At 42.9% G+C, this 20,305-nt stretch overlaps 1 protein-coding gene across 1 annotated transcript in view; it reads right to left on the reverse strand.

Annotated features, from left to right (window-relative positions):
* Positions 1–314: 314 nt before the first annotated feature.
* The window catches only part of CHSY1 (chondroitin sulfate synthase 1), a 119,389-nt gene continuing 99,398 nt past the window's right edge, over positions 315–20,305 (reverse strand). The window contains 1 exon segment of the mRNA XM_006878273.1: positions 315–2,038. Within this exon segment, the coding sequence (XP_006878335.1) occupies positions 449–2,038 (1,590 nt within the window). The 3' untranslated portion in view covers positions 315–448.

Genomic DNA, 20,305 nt, shown 5'->3' on the forward strand with positions numbered 1-20,305 from the left:
ACTTACTTTACCACTAGAACCTAAAATGGCTTTTACAAAAATAAAAACGGTGGTGAAAGTAAAGATAGAAGAATCTGTACAATGTTAACAGTCACGACAGAACACTGAGCAGAGTTACAATGTTTCATTACAATAATACTTTGCAGGAATGTTGATGTTTCCGGCCATAGGATTGTAGCATGGGGTATGAGAAAGAAATGTGAAAAAAGTTTGTTCACCAGGTACATTTCAAGTCATAATCAAGCAGGTCTGCTAAAGTTCAGCAAGATGTGCTCAAAGGCAAACATTGATCACATTTTTGTTCAAAAAGCTTCATCTGAAAGAGTCCTTTGTAAGAAAAATCACTTGTAAAATATATCCTTGTGTGGACTTCAAAAACAGGTCATACAAAAAGTTTCTGAAAAATAAATTAGATAATTAAAATGTCTTTTTCCAGCAAAGCTGGACACTAGGCTGTCCTCACTGAGCCATTATTATTGCTTTTACTGTAACTTGGATCGTTTTTCTCTAGCCACAGTTCAGCCAACTGTTGTGAGGACCCGTATGTTGAGGCTTTGGACCCCAAGCACATTTTGTATTGCTTGGGATCAAGATTGGGATCACAAAAGACAGGATGGTGGACATGAACTACTCCTACTTCTTGGCTTCTGAAAGTTTTCAAACCTGCCTGCACTACTTTGTTAAAGAGGTCCACATCCTCGAGTCCCCAGCCCTGGATGGAAACATCAAAGCCACCCACTCGGACAAGGTCGCCCTTATAAATACAAGTAATGCCAAACCCATAGTTTCTCCAGAAGCCGGTTTTTTTAGTAAAGGCAAAATGGTTGTCACTGGGAACTTTCCCACTATAAACAATCTTTGGATCGTACTGGCTAAAGATGATTGGAAAGTAGATCTGTTGGCCCTGGACCGTGTTTGCTCGACATCGTTGCAGGAACTCCGTAGTAAATACGAGGTCAACATCACAAAAGAAGAGTAAAGATTCGTTATTAAACTGGGAAGACCCTACTTCCAGGGCTAGGGCTCTTGAAAATTCTCCAGACACAGGCAGAACCTGCATGTCAGCCTTCGGGTACTTCACGTGATAATCTCTCATCAGCTCCACTTGTTTGGCCTTGTCCGGGTTGGAGTCTGAATTGAAAAGCAGAATTACAAGCTTGACATTCTGATTGGGAATGAGACAGGTCTTTTCAAAGTTGCCCATGAATCTTGCAAACATATCAAAGCGTCCTGACAAAGGAATCAATATGTTTATCTTCTTATCTTTGGGCTCTTTGGGCTCAGTTTTTGATCCCGGGAGCTGAAATGGAACAAGCTTCTTCAGGGAGTTGGAGAGAAAGGACAAGGACCCAGACTCTTGGTTAATTCTGTTGGCCAACTCCTTTGCGTCCAGTTCTCCGTGCTCGACGAACTGGATCTTGCTGAAAGTCTGCTGCAGGTAGGCGTGCCTCCTCACTGGGACCGTCATCTTCTTCCCTTTGTGTTTCTTATACAGAAGCAGGAGGTCGAGGATGTACTCGGCCCCGTACATGGGGTTGACTCGGCGGTAGCCATACTGTATCTCCTTGAAGTCGATAATGCGGCCCCGGGTCTTCGCGTTGGCGTTGATCATTTCCATGACCTGCATGACAATGTCATCCAAGGCTGCTTTCTGGACAGAGTCCATTCCTCTTCGAGGGGGCTGACCATCTGCAGCTGAATACAAGTATTTTCCAGTAAGAAACTCCCATTCCAAGATCTCCTCTCGCTGGCGGGGCTGGAACCTCATAAACGACGGAGGAATCCCCAGCTGGAGGTCTTCTTTGTGAATCTCGGTGTTGCTGTACTTGCTCATCAGGACAATCTCTCGGTGGAGCTGTATCGTGCGATGGCGGAGCGCAGCGATTTTGCGGCTGAGCATGTAGCTGTGCAGTCTGTACTGGTAGGGTGGGTTTTTGTTGGGGTGCAATGTGATGGCCCGGTGAATTTTACTGTTATGGAGATCTCTGATGTAACCCTTTTTGTTCTGTTCATAATTCTCATAAAAAAGCTGCTGCATCTGTTAAAATAAAAAGATTACTGTTTTAGTATTGTGTGACTTAATGTTCTACTCTTATATTTTCTTATATGCCTGCATGCAAATTCTAAATTTTAGAAATCTTTCTAAGTGATCCACAGCACACAAAAGCCTCATCAACAGCAGTCCAATGAGATGAGAAGATCTGTAGATATAATCTGCTTAAAGAAACAAGACCTTAACAATAGCCTGAGTTGACCAGTATCAATCTGCAGGCAAAACGGAACTATGAAATGGTGTTCTGATAAAGAAAGCTAGTAACTAGAGCTCACAGTGTATACATTATGTAAGCAAACCTACAGCAGCGCATTCCTACGCCACCCCATCCCTCAGCACAAGTCTGTGAGGGTGTCACCAGTGGGGAACGTCAGTCTGTCCAGAATAACAGACCCTGCAGGGGTCCTGCCACAAAGATAAACTGCACCTCCACAGAACCAAAAGGAGACCTCCAGGAGTGAGGCCAGAGCGCTCCCCTAGAAGCTTCAGAAATGGAAAACCAGTCATCAGCAGCCCCATGATGCCTACGGCTTCCAGGGCCCAACTGCAGACCACATGCCTCCACGCAGCAGGCTGGGTCCAGGGTACTGGGCACTGTACATCCAGCATTAGCACAGAGCTGGGCGGGAAGGATTCTAAAAAGCTCTACTGAACTCGGGGCTGGGGACCGCAGGGGTTCCACCACCCAAAACGGAGCCAGTGTGCCTTCAGATTAGGATGCTAAACTCCTCAGGATACCTGAGCAATGGAAATGATGTTAAGTTTATGAAGCCTTTTCAAATGGCTAATACAACTTTATGAAAAACATTTAATAAAAATAACATGTGAGGTAGGAATCTGAAAACTTAGGAGGCCTGGTGGCGGACGTAGTGGTGAAGCACTCAGGCAGTTTGAGCCCTGTGGGGGCGGGTCTACACTGTCCTATAGGGTTCCTTTGAATTGAATCAGCTAGGCAACCATGAGCTTGGGTTTTTCTGATCTGTTAAATTAGTACTGTTTCTGTGATTTGTGGGTTATGTTCTTGTTAAATACTAACTTTGCTAAGAGTCACATGGTTTTGGATTAATTTGTCTTTGGACATCCTTCTTTCTGAGCCCTTTGTAATAACCATTTTAACAGAAAATAAAGAGGCTTAAGCATTTTAAGTTCCACTTTCTTTTTCTCTACAATACCATACACCACCAACTAACAGAAAAAAAAAAAGGGGGGGGGTAAAAAGGAAGAAAACACTCCCCAAGAATGGCTGGAAAGCAAAATGAGAGGGCAGCACCTCACGCCCCCCAAGGCTGTGTGCCCACTGGTGAACTTTATTTCCCATGGATCCAACAAGGCTGTCCTTCTGAGAAAGCTCAACCCCTGGAGGGTCTGTCTGTAGATTAGCAATGAGAATTATTCTCAATCTGGAACTTTCTTCCCTGCCAAACTACTCATCAAGTGAGAAGAAGGAGGTATTTTCAGATATTCAAGGACTCAAACTTCTCTTGCATTCATTCCTGCCCAGGAAGCTATGGAATGGTACGGCCCTCTGAAATGAGGGACTACCTCTGAAAAGAAGATGACACAGGATACTGGAAGCGGGGGCTCCAACACAGATGAGTCTCAGAAGATGAGATTTGCAACAAACTGAGGGAGCTAACCACAGAAGGAGCAATGGCTCAGCAGGGACCTGATGAATCAGGAAGGTGAAGTCAGAGTACACTAAAAAATACTAGAAGATTCCAGTGCCAACAAAACAGTGGTGAGGACTAATCACATGATACACAGAAAGCAGCTCACAGGAACAAGCAAGCCTCGGTTCCCCTTTGACCAGGGCGTATTTTAAACGTAAAAATCAGTACAACATTTTAAGAAAAACATATGCCCCTTCAGACAAACGATGTGGTTGTCATGTGCTCTTACTCCCTAGAAGCCCAGATATGAAGCAACAGTGCACAACACAGAGCACACGGGAGAGTGCATCCGTGCAACACACCACGCAAGTCTCGTGACTTTTCCAGCCTTACTCAGTAGTCCAGAGATGTTACTTTTGATCAAATTTGCCTAATAAAGGTTAAGAAGCCATGCAGTCCTAGCATGGCACTATCGGCAAGAACCGGGCCACAGGGTCAGTTTGAACCGGAAAGCCTATACAGGGTCTCTCCAAGTCTGAACCCACACCTAACAACAACACGTCCACATCACAGGTGGAGTTGGACAGCACCCCAGGAACTGGAAAATCAACAACTCAAACTGTTTGTTCTGGGGCAGTTCACAGCTGGGTCTTAGAGTGGTCGAGTTCCTTGTAGCCAGTCTGCACCCAGGCACATCTCACCAAAGAGGGCTGCAGTGACCAGCCCCCAAGTGAAGGCATGCAGTGCCCCAGCCCTGTGGGGTCCCTGGGTGGCCCGTTGGACCCATCTCCGAGTCAGAAATCAGATGAGACCCCTCTGCACCAGGTGCTTTCATCCCCCCTGTGGGAAATGTAAATGGTCTAAGTCGGTGGCCACCGGCTGGACAGAAAGTGTGAGGCTGGGGGACACCAGCCTCGCCCACGTGAGCGGCCTCTCTGGCCCAGGCTGCAGACCCTGGCATGGGTTGTTTCCGGGATGGAAAAAAGATTTCTTCTTACATTGGCGTAACGGTCTGCAGAGCAGAGAAGGAATCGAGGTGGGAGAGGAACGGCTTTAGAAACTCAAGGGTAGTAGGCTGGTGATGATGGTCTGCTGCTCAGAACTGAACTTTGCTTCAATAGGCACCAAGACAAAGACTTAACACTAAATTCAATGGACATGAAAGAAAATGGGAATTAGCGAAAATAACGTATAAGGAGTTACACAGTATAAAAACTATACAGTACATCCAACTTGCAAAAATTATGAGACGAGAGTGCATGTTTTCCTCTTGGCTGTCAGAACCCCACAAACCAAGGGAAGGGGAACTCCGGTGGGAGCTTTATGATGAGATGGTTTTCTGTGCATGACTAATTCCTTCTTCCATACCTGCGAGGGCACCATGTCCCTATTTTCAGAAATGTATTTCTCAATGCATTTTAGAGGCTGTCTCTGGCCATCGTTAATTTCAGTGACTGAAGTCTAGGCATATTTTATTGGAAAAACAATGCTCAAGGCATAAATATGTTGAAAAGAAAATTATCAAGTAACAAGCTTTTGGAAGACTTAAAACTTTGGAACCATTACAGACTGAGAATTTTTGTTTTAGGGACCTTCTGGCTAAATGCCAAAAGTTTGACTGAAAGAAATATTGTGCTATATTCATGTTGTTTACAAATGAAGAGGAAAGTTGTTACAAGGCAAAATTCTATGTGTGTATATGCCGAGGAGAAGGAACACTGGCAAAGTCAACTTGGGGGGCGGGGGGAAAGCCAAGGATTAACCCAAACGAAATAATACTGCTACAATACTGAAGAAACAGTTGTAAATTTTTTATACAAAGAAGCTACCCATAGACTGACTGACCTGTGATCATTTTAAGAAAAATCTAAATAAATGCCGGTGAAGTTTAGCTCCCATTCTAAATAATGTGAGGCACATACAGTGGCTTCAATCATAGGTGGTGTTGTTGTTAAGTGCCATCGAGTCGATTCCGACCCACAGTGACCCTGTATAGGGTTTCTGAGGAGCAGCTGGTGAGGTTGACCTTGCAGTTCAAACAGCTTTGCAGTCTGGTGCATGAACCCACAGGGCCACATCAGGACTCCTCAATGGCAGGTAAGGACGTGCAATTTCACATGGAGGACAGTATACCTCCACATTAAGGGTATTTATGGTGACACCGAGACCCTGCCAAATGTAATCCAAGTGAAATCTTTTAGTCAATTAGCATACTTAGTTGTAGATTGATGTCAAAAGGTAGGGAGCTGTCTTCTTTCTACACTCAATACAGTGGGTGGCAGAGGAAGAAATCAAATATAAACAGACTCTAGGTTTCAAGGGGGGAGTTGTTGTTTTTGACAGAACTATATTACAATTCCCCTTCCAAATTAAGAATGGGGAATATAAAGTAAAATTCAAAGCAAAACTTCAGTTTACTAGTAAGGACAGGTTTGGGGAAAATCGGGATGACGTGAAGGCCTCTGACCCTGCTCCTCACACTCCGCCCTCAGCCACCCTGCCTCAGTCTCTAGAGTCCAGCTAGGGCTAGTCTTCCAGCTCTGACCAGCACGATCCCTGGCTGAGTGCAAGTGAGCCATCCTTCTACAGCACATTTAGCGATCACAGGCTGCCTTTCAGACACCTGTGTTTGATGGTGGAGTGCCTTGTACAGGTCTCCTCAGATGATCTATTTTGATAACTTTCCCGTTTCTCTGCTGTGTGGTACTGGAGGGCAATGCACTGAACCGTAATGTTGGTTTGAACCACAAGGTCAGCAGTTCAAACTCACCAGGCTGGAAACCCTACACAGGGTCGCTATGAATCGGAACTGACTTGACTGCACTTAACAACCTAAAAGATGTCTGAGTGCACTGAAGAAGGTGAAATGAAACAGAACCGTTTTGTTGCTAGGCAGTTCTCTGAGAAACGGTTGCATCATTAAGCTGAGCACCTATTATCTTCATCCCGTCACTCCCCCCACCCTCACCCCAGCCTCCTTCCTATTATGGTAACTCAGTGCTCCCCTGAACAGACCTCAGAAAGCAGACAAAAACACACTCGTATCAACTACATCAATGCATTTGTTTGGATTCAACAGGGTTGAAGTTCTGAAACCCTTAAGAGGTATAATTATTTGGCTAAAGTATCTAGCAATTTCTTGGTAATAGAAATAGAACTACTGTTTCTCTGGAAGTTTTGAGTGAAGTTCTGGTGCTGTAGGATAAGCACTGGACTGCTAACTGCAAAGTCGGCAGTTCAACCCCACCAGTCAACTCCTCAGAAAACCTATACAGTGTCACTGTGAGTCAGAAGCACGAATAACAGCAGGCCTAGAGTATAACAACGTAAAGACGGAAGGTTAAAAAAAGACTGTACACAGGAATTTCTTGCTTTTGAGCTGTTAAACTGTAAGTCCTTGGACAAGTCACTTAATAAATTCACTGGATCTCCAGTTTCTCATTTATAAAATGACTGTTTGTATTAGAGGTTCCTTCAAGGTAAACTATTTAATGTCTTACTTTTAGAACTCGGAAGTCGTGAACCGGTATGATTGTAAGCACCCACTCCTTAGGTGGTTGGACTGCAGGGTTGTACCTTCACTGAGTAAAACGGTATTCACAGCCTCGAGTGGTAGTAACACAGTCTTATTATTTCTACTCTATAAATCAAACCTCCAATTCTGCTACAAAATAGTGAAGAAAAGCATGTAAGATTCACGACAACTCATTTTAGGAACTCCAGAGGGAGCAAATGTGCAGTAACTTTTTCATGATGAAGAACATGCCAAGTAGCAGCAAGTTTAGGTTTTAAGAGGATTTATGGGTGTACCAGAATGATAACAGGAATGGGAAAAAGTACAGGTCAAAGCCTTGGAATGGGAGACTCAAAGGCAGTGTAGTGATCCCTTTCAGGAGGCTAATGCAGGAGACCCGATTCTTGCCAGGATGTGGTCACCACGTTGAGCTGGACACTGCTGGTGTTGTGAGATGCGTGTGCTGCCTTTGTATCTAACAGGGCAATCGTGTTTCTGGCAGTGTGTTGCCTCATAACTTTTCCCATTTTGGTTCACCCACTTTTTACAAATTCAGGTCTGCTCCAATTTTACCTCCTCAGCCAGGATTGAACCAGGAAGAACCAGTTAGAAGCCTGATTAATAACTGATAACTTGGACCATTACTTAGAATAATATCAAATGGAATGCTAAAATTAGAAGTGCCGAAGAAAACACAAGTAAATGGCTATTTTACTAACCTTTGCTAAATAAAAACTCACTGATGAAAAATTTAAAGAGGATTACAATAGCACTGACGGTTTAATTTCATTTTCAATGTCCATCAAATAGCTTTTATTTGTTGTTCTAAATGTACCCTTCATTGTCGCTGACTTCTTACCAAGAGATGTTTCAGAATTCTGATTCATTCTATATTCCATCCGACAGGGGTGAATACCAAGGTCACACCATTCCCAGGAACTTCTAGGCCAGCTGGAAACAACCATCAACTTATCCCCACATTTAATCTTCAGTTAACACACACCATATCCGGATTTCATTAGCAACTGTTCCTTCTGTCTCTGCAAGGAAGGCCAGCTCCTCCTTAAGCCTCAGTTCTTACCATTAACTCTTCGCTGTTTACATTCACTGCCTTCATTTAAGATACATTTCAGTCACACCAACAGATTGCCACTGCTCTTGATGACAGCCATTTCAACTTCTGATTTAAGAAGTACTCATTTCAGATTCTCTTTCCTTAGCCTTTTTGTCCTGAAAACTGGTTAAAAGATAATACAGGCTATCTGAATGTCATGAGGAAGCCTGGGTGGTACAAGGGATTAACTGTGCTAAACTGCTAACTGGAGGGCAATGTGAGTCCACCCAGAGAGGCCTTGGAGAAAAGATCTGACAATCGACTTCTGTATCATCGGAAGCCTAGGGAGCACAATTCTCCTCGGACACACGGGGTCAGCACAGGTACCAGTCCACTTCACAATACCTGCATGTTCTGACAAACACCAGGAGGCTGTAACTAGAACTGGCAGCTTCAACAGCCTGTCACAGGGCTTTAAATATTTAAATGAACATTCTCTGTCTAGCTAATTTACTGTCCGAAGTAAAGCCTTGAGTTGTAAAGGGGGATTTGCTAGTAAATAGGCCAACAGCTCCTCAGTAAGAACTGGATTGTCACAGGCTGTCAGGACACAGGGCTCTAGGGAAACCCTGTATGTCAGCAGCATTTCTGCTGCAGTGTGCTGTCGATCCACAGCCACCCTGTTTAAGGTTTCTGAAAGCAGCTGCTGGGTTTGAACTGTTGGCCTTGCAGTTACCAGTCCAGTGCTTACTCTACAGCGCCCCACCAGGGCTTACAGGTCAGTCGGAAGGCTCTCCTAATCTGTTTTCATACAGTTCACTTCCAGGATTAGGCACTTTGTACTGTAAAGACTCCATTCAAAAAAGAAAAACTTGTCATGGGGATTATATGGAAATTCTAGTCGTAAAAGATGCGAACTATACTTGTATGAAAGTCTCTTGACAAGTTAGTGTCAAATTCTGAAATCTAAACATGCTTTGTATGTGTAGTCAATTTCATTTTTTCTAAGAAAATGAGAAATAAAGCTTGGTGGTGTTGTTAAGTGTTGTCGAGTCAATTCCGACCCATAGCGACCCTGTACAGGGTTTCAAAGGCTGTAAATCTTTATGGGAGCAGAAAGCCTCATCTTTCTCCCCCGGAGCAGCTGGTAGTTTCAAACTGCTGACCTTGAGGTTAGCAGCTCAACTCGGAACCACTACACTACCAGAGCTCCTTGAAACAAAGCTTAACAAAGTTAAAAACTGTACACAATCATGTTAGACTCCTATAGCAAACAGTGAAGTGGTAAGTTGACATCAATAGACTTTGCAAGTGAACATTGTATCATTTGAATGATCAATAGCCACGATGTAAATAGTGAGCCCTTACCTGAGTCACATGATTTCTATCTGAAATCCAATCTCTGCTCTTTACTAATGACCAGACCTTGGGAAGGTACTCAAGTTCTCCAGGGAGTACCTTCTATTCCTCAGATACAGAAGTAAACATGGGAGGCATTTTTTCAAAAGCCTAGTCTTCTACAAATATGGCACCAAATATTTACTGAATGGCGCTGTGGGTTAATGTGCTGCACTGCAAGGTTGGATTGAACCACAAGGTCACGGTCCAAGCTCACCAGCTGCTCCTTGAAATCCCTACAAAGGGTCACAGTGAGTCAGAACCAACTGAACAACACTTATCAACAACTCACATGTAAAATACCATTATCAGGCAGAGGAGAATAAAGGACATATGCTAAAAAAAAAAAACGGAAAAGGCAAACCCTCCATACAACAGTAAGTGACAGCATTTCCAGCCCTGCCTGGGCTTCTGGGGAGGACCCCTGTAAGGGCTATTCCTCTAAAGGTGTGCAGTTAGTGCCTGTGGCTTCCCCAGGGTCCCAAGGCCCACATGCTACTGCCTTCCCTGTCTGCTCCTGTGGACTCTTCACTCCCCTCTCACAGGGCTCTTTCCTGCTGTTTGTTGTTGTTGTTAAGTGCTGTTGAGTCGATCCTGACTCACAGTGACCCTTGTACAGGGCTTCCGAGGAGTAGCCGGTGGGTTGGAACCATCAACCTTGTGGGTCACAGCCCAGTGCTGATCCTTCAGTGCCACACCAACAGTCCTTTCCTAGCTCCAGTCAATTAGGGAACCATATACTTGGCCAGAAAAATCACCACATGACAACAAATTAAAGCTCTAGTTAGGGAATCCAGCCTAGAGGAGGCCTAGTGGCACCACGGGTTAAGTGTTGGGCTGTTAACCAAAAGATCAACGGTTCCAGCCCACTGGAGAAAGCTGTGGCCATCTGCTCCCATAAAGATCTACAACGTTGGGAACCCTATAGAGCAGTTCAGGTCTGTCCTATAGGGTCCGTGTGAGCCGGAATCCACACAGCGGCAGGGGTTTGGTTTTGACGGTTTTAGCATAGGGAATCACAAAAACAAACTGACGAAAGACAAACTAATAAAATGTAACTGAAATCAGTGTGAGTGTGAGGCAGAGGAGAGAGGTGAGCCAGGCTGGGGACCCACGGAGGACAAGTCCAGTCCTGTCAGATCATAAATCTGTTGGTCAAATTAAACTAAAAATTAATTTCCTAAGTTTTGTTTTTTTTAAAAGGTCTACAATGAACTTGTTGTCGAATCTCCTTCTATATAAAGCTGTTTTATTTTACAGGATTTAAATGACACACGTCATCTGTCCTAGTGGGTTGGTTTGCCTGTTGCGGTGATGTTGGAAACCAGCGGAGTCACCGTGGTAACTCAGTTCCAACAGACGATCCAGTCTAAGATCAGACTAGGGAGAAGGAACACGTGGTCTAGTTCTGACGGATTAGCACCTGAAAACTTGTAAAGAGCAGCTGAACCTTGTCTGGTACACTGTCCAAAGATGAGTCTCTGTTTGGAAGGCATTCAAAATACTACTAGGAAGAGTTGCCTCCTCAAAGTAACCTCAACCCTAATGCTGTGGCTGCAGTAAACTCTTCCTGGACCTTCATGTGGTGATGTACCATGACTCGAAATGAAAAGAACCAGCTGCAAGCATCCATTAATAATCAGAACGTGGAATGAACCAAGTACGACTCTAGGGAAACTGGAAGTTGTAAAAAGTGAAATGTAATACAAAAAGATCAATGTTTTAGGTATTAGTTACTTGAAAAGGACATTCTGAATCAAACAGTGATATGGTTTACTATGCCAGAAATGACAAATCCGGAAGAAATGTCACATTCATACTCAAAAAGAACATTTTAAGACTTATCTTAAAAACCATCCTGTGACAGGACACATCTATACTCCTACAAGAAAGACCAGTTAATATCCCTGTTATTGAAATTTACACAGCAACCACCGAAGTCAATGATGATGAAATTAATGAATTCTGCCAACTTCTTCATGCTGAAATTGATCAAACATGCAATCAAGAGCACTGATCATTGCTGATGATTGGAATGTGAAATCTGGCAACAGAAAGTAAGGATACATGGTTAGAAAATCTGACCTGGGTAAGAGAAGTGACACCGGAGAGAGTCTGACAGAATTTTGCAAGACCAATGACTTATTCATTGCAAATACCTGTTTTCAATAACACAAACTGACTACATAAGTGGATGGAATGCACAAGATTCAAACTGACTACATCTGCGGGAAGAAACAATGGAGAAATTCAGTATCTTCAGCCAAAACAAGGCCTGGAGCCAACTGTGGAACAGGCCATCAGATGCTCATTTTAAGTTCAGGTTGAATCTGAAGAAAATTAAAACAAATCCACAAAAGCCAAAATATGATCTTGAGAATATCCACCCGAATTTAGAGACCACCCTAAGAAAAGATCTGATGTGCTGAAACAATGACCACAGACTAGAAGAACTGTGGGATGACATAAATAAAGTCACTAAAAGAAAGTAAAGTAAGAAGGACCGAAATGAAAAGTCAGAAGACACTGAAATTTGCTCTTGAATGTAGAATACCTAAAGTGAAGGGAATGGAGCTCTGGTAGTGTAGTGGTTATGAATCAGGCTGCGAACCTCAAGGTCAGCAGTTCGAAACTACCAGCGGCTCCACGGGAGAAAGATGAGGCTTTTCTGCTCCCATAAAGATTTACAGCCTCAGAAACCCTGTACAGGGTCACTATGAGTCAGAACCAACTCCATGACACATACCAACAACAACAAAGTGAAGGGAGGAAATGATGAAGTAAAAGAGCTGATGAAGAAATTTTCAGGACAGCTTGAGAAGAAAGTATTATAATGAAATATGCAAAGACCTGGCATTAAAATAAAACAAAAGGATGAACAGGTTTAGCGTTTTTCAAGCTGGAAGGACTGAAGGAAAATTTCAATCCGTGACTTGTAATATTGAAGGATTCTATGGGCAAAATGGAGGCCTGTGTTGCCTGAGACCTCTGGCAAGTGTTAAAGAGCAAAGATGTCACTTTGAGGACAAAGGTGCACCTTACCCACGCTGTGATATTTTCAATCACCTCATATGTATGTGAAAGTCAGACAATAAATAAGGAAGTGAAGAATTCATGTGTTTGAATTGTGGTTTTACAGAAGAATCTGAAAAGTACCACAGACTGCCCGAAGAAAAATAAATTAGCCAGAGTCCTCTTTAGAAACAAGGATGGGAGACTTTATCTCAGATATTTGGACATATAGTCAGGAGGGACCAGTCCCTGAAAAACGGTATCATGTTTGGTAAAGTGCAAGGTCAGCGAAAAAGAGGAAGCCTCTTAACGAGGTGGGTTAAAAAGTGGTTACAACTCTGGGCTCAAATATCACAACTGTGAGGAGGGCGCAGAGTGAGCAGTTTGTGGTGGCTGTTGTGCACTGGATCGCTCTGACCTAGAGCCGACTTGAAGGCACCTAACGACATTTTGACTGACAGCATTCTTCAAGTAGTATCTTACTTCAAAATCAACTCCTGGAGATCCAAATAGTGTTAATATGATTAAGGTCTAAGAGTGTGGACTAAAGGACTCGTTCACATGTACGCTCCGGCCCAAAGCCTATCCACCCAGGTTTCCTAAGAACAGCACGGACTTTAGAAAGCCACATGCACGGCACGATTTTATCCCGTGCACATAAATCAGGGCTGCCCATATTTTGTACAGGAGGAATGGTTACAGGAGTCCTGGGTTTTGAGTACTATGTGGATTACACATGTGTCATCATCTCTGATCAGTGTAGCATGAGGAGAAACTCAGTACTCACAATGACCACACAAAGATATGGGTTTTCAAACATTTTCTTTCACCAAAGATCTTAAGAAAAGCTGTGGTGGGAATGGGGGGTTAGGGGTATATGTGTGGACTCTGAAAGCTTTAAATTCTATAGTCTCACAATTTTCCAGAAGTCATACCAATAAACTTTCCCAAACATAGGCAAAGTACAAGGGGAACAAAAAAGTTCTCAAATTATCTGTGTTAAAGTAGATTTTAGAAGAAATAATGGACTCTTTTTCTCTCACTTGTTATTTATGATCAATTCATTAATTTTTTCATCCAACCACCCCATCTGTGCATTTTCTATCTTATTCAAAACAGAAGCTTTAGAGGAATATATAAAATATAATCCCACACCAAACCCACTGCCACAGAGCCAATTCCAACTCAAAGAAACGCTAGACGCTAACGCTCAAATCCTTTGTGAAAAGAGGTACATGGAAAGAAAATGTACGTTAGTTTGCAGTGACTGTGACTTTCTTTTGTTCTTTTAAGACAGAGCTAAACTCAAAGTCCACGTAGAGAAAGGAAAGAAGGGAAATCTTTTTTGAGCATTTGACCGTCTACTATAAGATGCCATGCTTCTCTGTCTCTCTCTCCACACACACACACAAAATCATTTAATTCACACAACTGTAAACTCCTTGAGGGCAAATCCCATTTTATTCTCAGTGCCTGTTTATAAAAGTTATGCCTGATAATGAACCGATATTATTTCTCCCACTTTCAGATGAAGATAGTAAGTCAGATTGATCATAGGTAATAAAGCGGCTCTGGCCAATGTTTTAAAAACATTACAAGGAGCCAGGGTACCACAATGGTCATCCACTGGACTGTTAACTTCAAGGTCAGCAGTTGGAACACACCAGCAGCTCCAAAGGAGAAGATGATGCTTTCTGCTCCTGCAAAGATTTCCAGCCTCGGAAATCAACTCGATGGCACAGAACCACCACCAACTTGTTTAACCAGGACGAAAGAGAAGCACCGCTCTGAACAAACAGAAGAGCGAACACCCTAGAAGAGATCCTCCTCATATTCCTAGGTGGCTTGCCAGGACTGGTAAACAAACCAGTCAAAGGCGAAAGATACAAACTGTCAACAACTTCTGTACCCTTCTCCAATTCCCAACAGACTAGCAACAGAGCTAAGAGAACAGGACTTCAAAATACAGACAACTGATTCAATCGGATAGGTGCAAGAGGAAGAGCATCCTTTAAAAGGACCAACTACAAGTCCTCAGAAGCCACACTCCCCATTATCCATCTCTTGCTCCCTCTAGTTTTATGTTCCTTCAAAAGTATCATGTATTATTTCCATGGTCTCGAAATGCAGAGCCCAGCACATATAAGATTCATGTAGTCTGTGGGAGAGGCAGCCAGCAGAGCCATGGCCTGTCCAGCCTGAATCAGAGACCCCAGCTCCTCACTGTGCAGCCTGTGAAGCCCACTGCCAAGCTGGACACTCTGCCAGTCTCCCACAGGCCCCTAGGAAGACTCGAGGCCAGTCAGCAGGACACAGTGTCATGTCCTCATGCACTGTGTGCATTTTAATGGCATAAGTAAGAAGACGTAAAAGCTAAAAAACAACTGGCCACAACATTCTGGCCATACTTCTTCCAACATTCTTCGCCAACACCACAATCCAAATGCATCAATTCCTCTCCTGTCTTCCTTATTCAGTGTCCACCTTTTTCATGTTTAGGAGGCAACTGAAAATACCATGGGGCGTGGGTCAGATACACATCAGTTCTCAAAGTGACATCTCTGTTCTTTCACCTTGAAAGTAGTATCTATATGAAATACGTGAATATACTGACCAAGGATAAGAAAGAAATGGGGATTACATCAATGTAAGTGGTTGAACTAGTCTTGTCTTGAACCTTGTCCTTCTGTTTCCTTTTAGTTTATAGGATGAGGGGGCTTCAAAAAGTTTGTGGGAAAAAATTCTATTTTTTCTAGGAACTTTTTGAAGCTCCTTCATATTTGTGGCACACGTGTAAATGTTCATAATCAAACAAAAGTTACCCATTTTATCTCTGTTGTTAAGTACCGTCGAGTCGATTCTGACCCATAGTGACCCTGTGTAGGGTTTCCAAGGAGCAGCTGGTGAGCTTGAAACACCAACCTTGCAGTTCAAACGGCTTTGCAGTCTGACACATTAACCCACAGCACCACACCAGGACTCCTTATTTTATCTTTTGTTGCTGTTGTTATTAAGTGCCATCGAGTCGGTTCTGACCCATAGCGACCCTGTATAGGGTTTCCAAGGAGCAACTGGAGAGCTTGAACTGCCAACCTTGCAGTTCAAACGGCTTTGCAGTCTGGCGCATTAACCCACAGCGCCACACCAGGACCTTATATAGGGTTTCTGAGGAGCGGCTGGTGAGCTTGAACGGCCAACCTTGCAGTTCAAACAGCTTTGCGGTCTGGCGCATTAACCCACAGCGTCACACCAGGACCTTACATAGGGTTTCTGAGGAGCGGCTGGTGAGCTTGAACCGCCAACCTTGCAGTTCAAACGGCTTTGCAGTCTGGTGCATTAACCCACAGTGCCACACCAGGACTCCTATTTTATCTTTGTTGTTGTTGTTGTTATGTGCCGTGGAGTCGGTTCCGACTCATAGCGACCCTGCACAGGAGTTCTTAATTGTGGGTGCAGTGGTTAGGCACTTGGCTGCTAACCCAAAGTCAGCAGTTCAAATTCACTAGCAGTCTCTCGTACTTTAGACATTTTGTCAGGAAGGAGCAGTCCCTGAGTTGGTAAAAAATGGAGGAGGGTCAACAAAAAATTCCTAAGACCCACCCCCTCCACAAGAGATAGATTGGCACCGTTGCAACAATAATGGACCTAAGGCTAACAACAACGTTGCGGACCATACAGGGTTTCCAAGGAGCAGTTGGTGGGTTTGAACTGTGGACCTTGTGGTTCATAGTACAGTGCTGATCCTACGGCAGCGCCACACCAGGAATCCATTAGATAAACTATACACATACCAAGATCCATACAAATAAGCAATTAGCCCCATGGGGCATTAAAAGCCACAATTTAAATGTGACTGCTCTGGTTTATTTTCAAATGTTAGTTGGCTTTGAAATATGCTACCCTGGGCCAAAGTGACCTGAGTTCAATCCACCAGGGGCTAAAGGCATAACCCTAGAATCAAAGGAGCTCAGCACTTCTGATTTCACTTGTCTTATTTCATCTTCTCACAAGTATGTACCTATGCAAATACACAAGATCACAAAGCTTGTTTTATTTCTTCTCAAACAAGGGAATAGTATCCAACTTGAGATTTTGCTCTCAGATGCCTGATAAATTTGACTGAAAGCCCATTAATGATCTCTTTTTTAAAGATCAGGTTAAGTTTTGGTAACTAATCATACACTTATATGTCCCCCAAATAGGAATCTGACCACCATGTTTTTCCAAGCTCTGTATTTCTGTCAGGGATAAACGTGCTAACCGAAATTTTTCTCTGGATTGATTTGCTAGTTTCATACTGTATTTTGAGAATATTCCCAAACTGTCATATCATACTGTTACAGCCAGAATAATTTTCAGGTGAAAAAAGTTAGGTATCTAAGGATAACCTGTATTATGGTACTTATATAATGCTAAATTATAAGAGCATTGCACAACACAGAAAATATAAATCCTCAAACTATTTTACTATATATTTTACTATATTAATGACCAATTCCTAACAGGCAATCATTGTTACCAAAGGGAGATCTTGTCAGAAGCCTATTCAGATCTCAAACTAGGAGCTTTTTTATTCTATTTTAAGTTTTTATTGTGAACTGAGTGATAGTTTACATGAGAGAACATTGGTTTTACACTCATCCTATCGTATTTCATTTCACTGCAATGATTACAGTCTCCTCCGTGCATCATCAAAGTAGGAGCTTTTCAACCTAAAAGTCAATTAAATCATACTATGCAATTATATTCTTTAAGCATGTGACACCACAATTTCCAAATATAACATACAAATAAATGTCTTGCACTTTACACCTGAGAAACAAACCCAAATCACAAAAAAGAGGGAAGGGAAGATCGCTCAGGATTCACAGCAGTGTGTTTTGGAGGGAGTGTGGCCTAGACCGGGCTCGCCATGTAATGGCTGCCCAACCTCTCACCGAGTACCGGGTAGGTGTCACCACCACAGGGTCCAGTCCTCCCCAATGGGTGCTGCCCTACAGACAGGTACTTGTCCGCCTCCAGTGGTTGTAGCCTAGGCGCTGTGGTCCCGCAACTGAGGCCAGCAGCCCAGGAGACGGAGAACATGGACTCCAATGTACCATGATCTACCTCATAGTCACCTGCCACCCAGATGCCCCAACCTGGACTGATTCTAATGGTGAATCTCTTCTGCCCCCTTAGGAAGATACAGGGGGACAGACAGCACTGTAGCCTTTTGGTAATTCATACAAGCTATAAAATGAATGGACAGTGAAATGCAGATAGGCACAGGAGGGAGCAGGACAACTGTTGTTATAAGGAGGGCAACACTCTCATTGAGATGAAACAAAGTCTATGATTTGTTAAATGTAAGATGGATGATCTTGTCTGTTAAGTCTTCATTCAATTTACAAAATATTTTTTTAAAAATTTTGACTACTATATTGAAACACATGAGCTAATAATAAACAGTATTATTTAAATGTGACATTTCAGAATCACATCTCACAAAAAATGTAGCAGCAACTATTATTTTCTATGCATATTTCATGTAATTTCATGTCAACTCGAGGTATTGTAAATGAGCTCCAAGGAACAAGGTAACTAGACAAGGATACTGTTAGTAACACCAAGGCCAAGATGGAAAATGCTCGTATTTGAAGATCCAGAGCAGAAACCGACAAATTATGTGCACAGGCCACAATGAGTCTCTACTGTTACTATAGCAGTCCGACTGGTACACAGCTTTGCTCCCGTTTCTGCACTGCCCACGACTGCTTCTGCACTATGCTGGCCTAATTAAGTAGGTGGGACAAAGATTCTGTGGCCCACAAAGTCTACATTATTTTCTATCTGGCCTTTAACAAATAAGTCTGTTGATCTTATTGTTAAAGTGACCTCTCAATATCACTCCATGCTAACTGGATGCAAACAAGTCTCACTCAGACTTTTCCTACACAAAATATGCTCCCAAGGAAGGGTGCTCTTCCCTGTACCCAGAGCCACTGGCTCCTGGCCGCTGTCCTCCCTGATGTCCAAGCCACAATTTTAGGCCAGCGGCAGGTTGTGCCTCATCAAAAACAAAACATCTCACTAAGCCTGTGACAGTTACATACCTCTGGCTTTCTACCTTTTCAATTCTAAGAACTATGAAAAAAAGTAATTTCAAAATAAAGAGCTTAAGTTCTTAAAAAAGAAAGAAAAGGCAACACATCTGATTCTTTTATGAGAGGCAGTAGACACAACATATCACACGTTGCATGGAATTGTACTTGGTGATCCAAGTTGTCCCACTTTCACTTTGTGCATAACAGGCAGCTTCAAGTAGCTGAAAACAGACATGGCACTTCTTAAAATAGAAGACTCTAAGACCACAAGCAGAAGCACATGTTCATTTTATCCCTGATTCTAGCCCACATTATAGCTGCATAAGCAACTGGGTATAAGTGAGTCACAAAACCTCTTGGGAACATCATTCTGAACAAGGTTGTTAGGTGCCGTCATGCCAGGTCCAACTCATAGTGACCCTACGTGCACAACAGAACGATACACCGCCAGGTCCTGCGTCATTTGACAATTACTGTTATGGTTGAACCCACCGCTGCTGCCACTGTACCAGTCCATCCTCTTTTCCGCTGATCCTCCGCCTTATCATGCATGATGTCCTTCTTCTCCAGGGACTGGTGCCTCATAATAACATTTCCGAAGTATGAGAGACCAAGCCTGGCCATTCTGACTTCTCAGGAGCATTCTAGCTGTACTGCTTCCAACACAGATTGGTTTCCTCTTCTAGCAGTCCATGTTCTTCTCCAATGTCATAATTCAAATGCATTCATTCTTCTACGGTCTTCTTGATTCAGCGTCCAATTTCCACATGCATATGAGGCTACAGAAAATACCATGTCTTGGGTCAAGTGCACATTAGTCACAAAGACTGACATCTTTGCTTCTGAACACTTTAAAGAGGTCTTGTGCAGCAGATTTACCTAATGCAATCTTTCTTTTGATTTTTTGACTGTGGATACAAGTAAAATGAAGTCTTTTCTCCATCTATTATGATGCTATTTATTGGTACAGTTGTGAGGATTTTTGTTTTCTCACTGAAGGATACAGTCTTTGATCTTCATCAGTAAATATTTTGAGTACTCTTTGCTTCCAGCAAGCAATGTTGCATCATTTGCTTATTGGTGATTGTTAATGAGTCTACCTCTAAACCTGATGCCACATTCTTCTCCATATAATCCAGCTTCTTGGATTACTTGTTAAGTATACAGACTGAATAAGTATGGTGAAGCAACCCTGGTGCACACCTCCACTCATTTTTAACCATTCAATATCCCCTTGTTCTACTTGAACGACTACTTCTTGACCTATGTACAGATTCCTTATGAGCACAATCAAGTAATGGGAATAAACTAATGCCCATTTCTCACAATGTTATTCAGAGCCTGTCATGATCCACTCTTTTGAAAGCCTTTGCATAATCAATAAAACAGAAGTAAACATCTTTCTGATATTTTCTGCTTTTAACCAAAATCCATCTGATATCTGCACTGATATCCCTTGTTCCACATCCTTTTCTGAAATCGATTTACATTTCTGACAGTTCCCTGTTGATGTACTGTTGTAGACATTTTTAAATTATCTTCAGGAAAATTTTACTTCCATGTGCTATTTATGATATT

This window comes from Chrysochloris asiatica, unplaced genomic scaffold (genome assembly GCF_000296735.1).
Source record: "Chrysochloris asiatica unplaced genomic scaffold, ChrAsi1.0 scaffold00184, whole genome shotgun sequence".
Lineage (NCBI taxonomy): Eukaryota > Metazoa > Chordata > Mammalia > Afrosoricida > Chrysochloridae > Chrysochloris > Chrysochloris asiatica.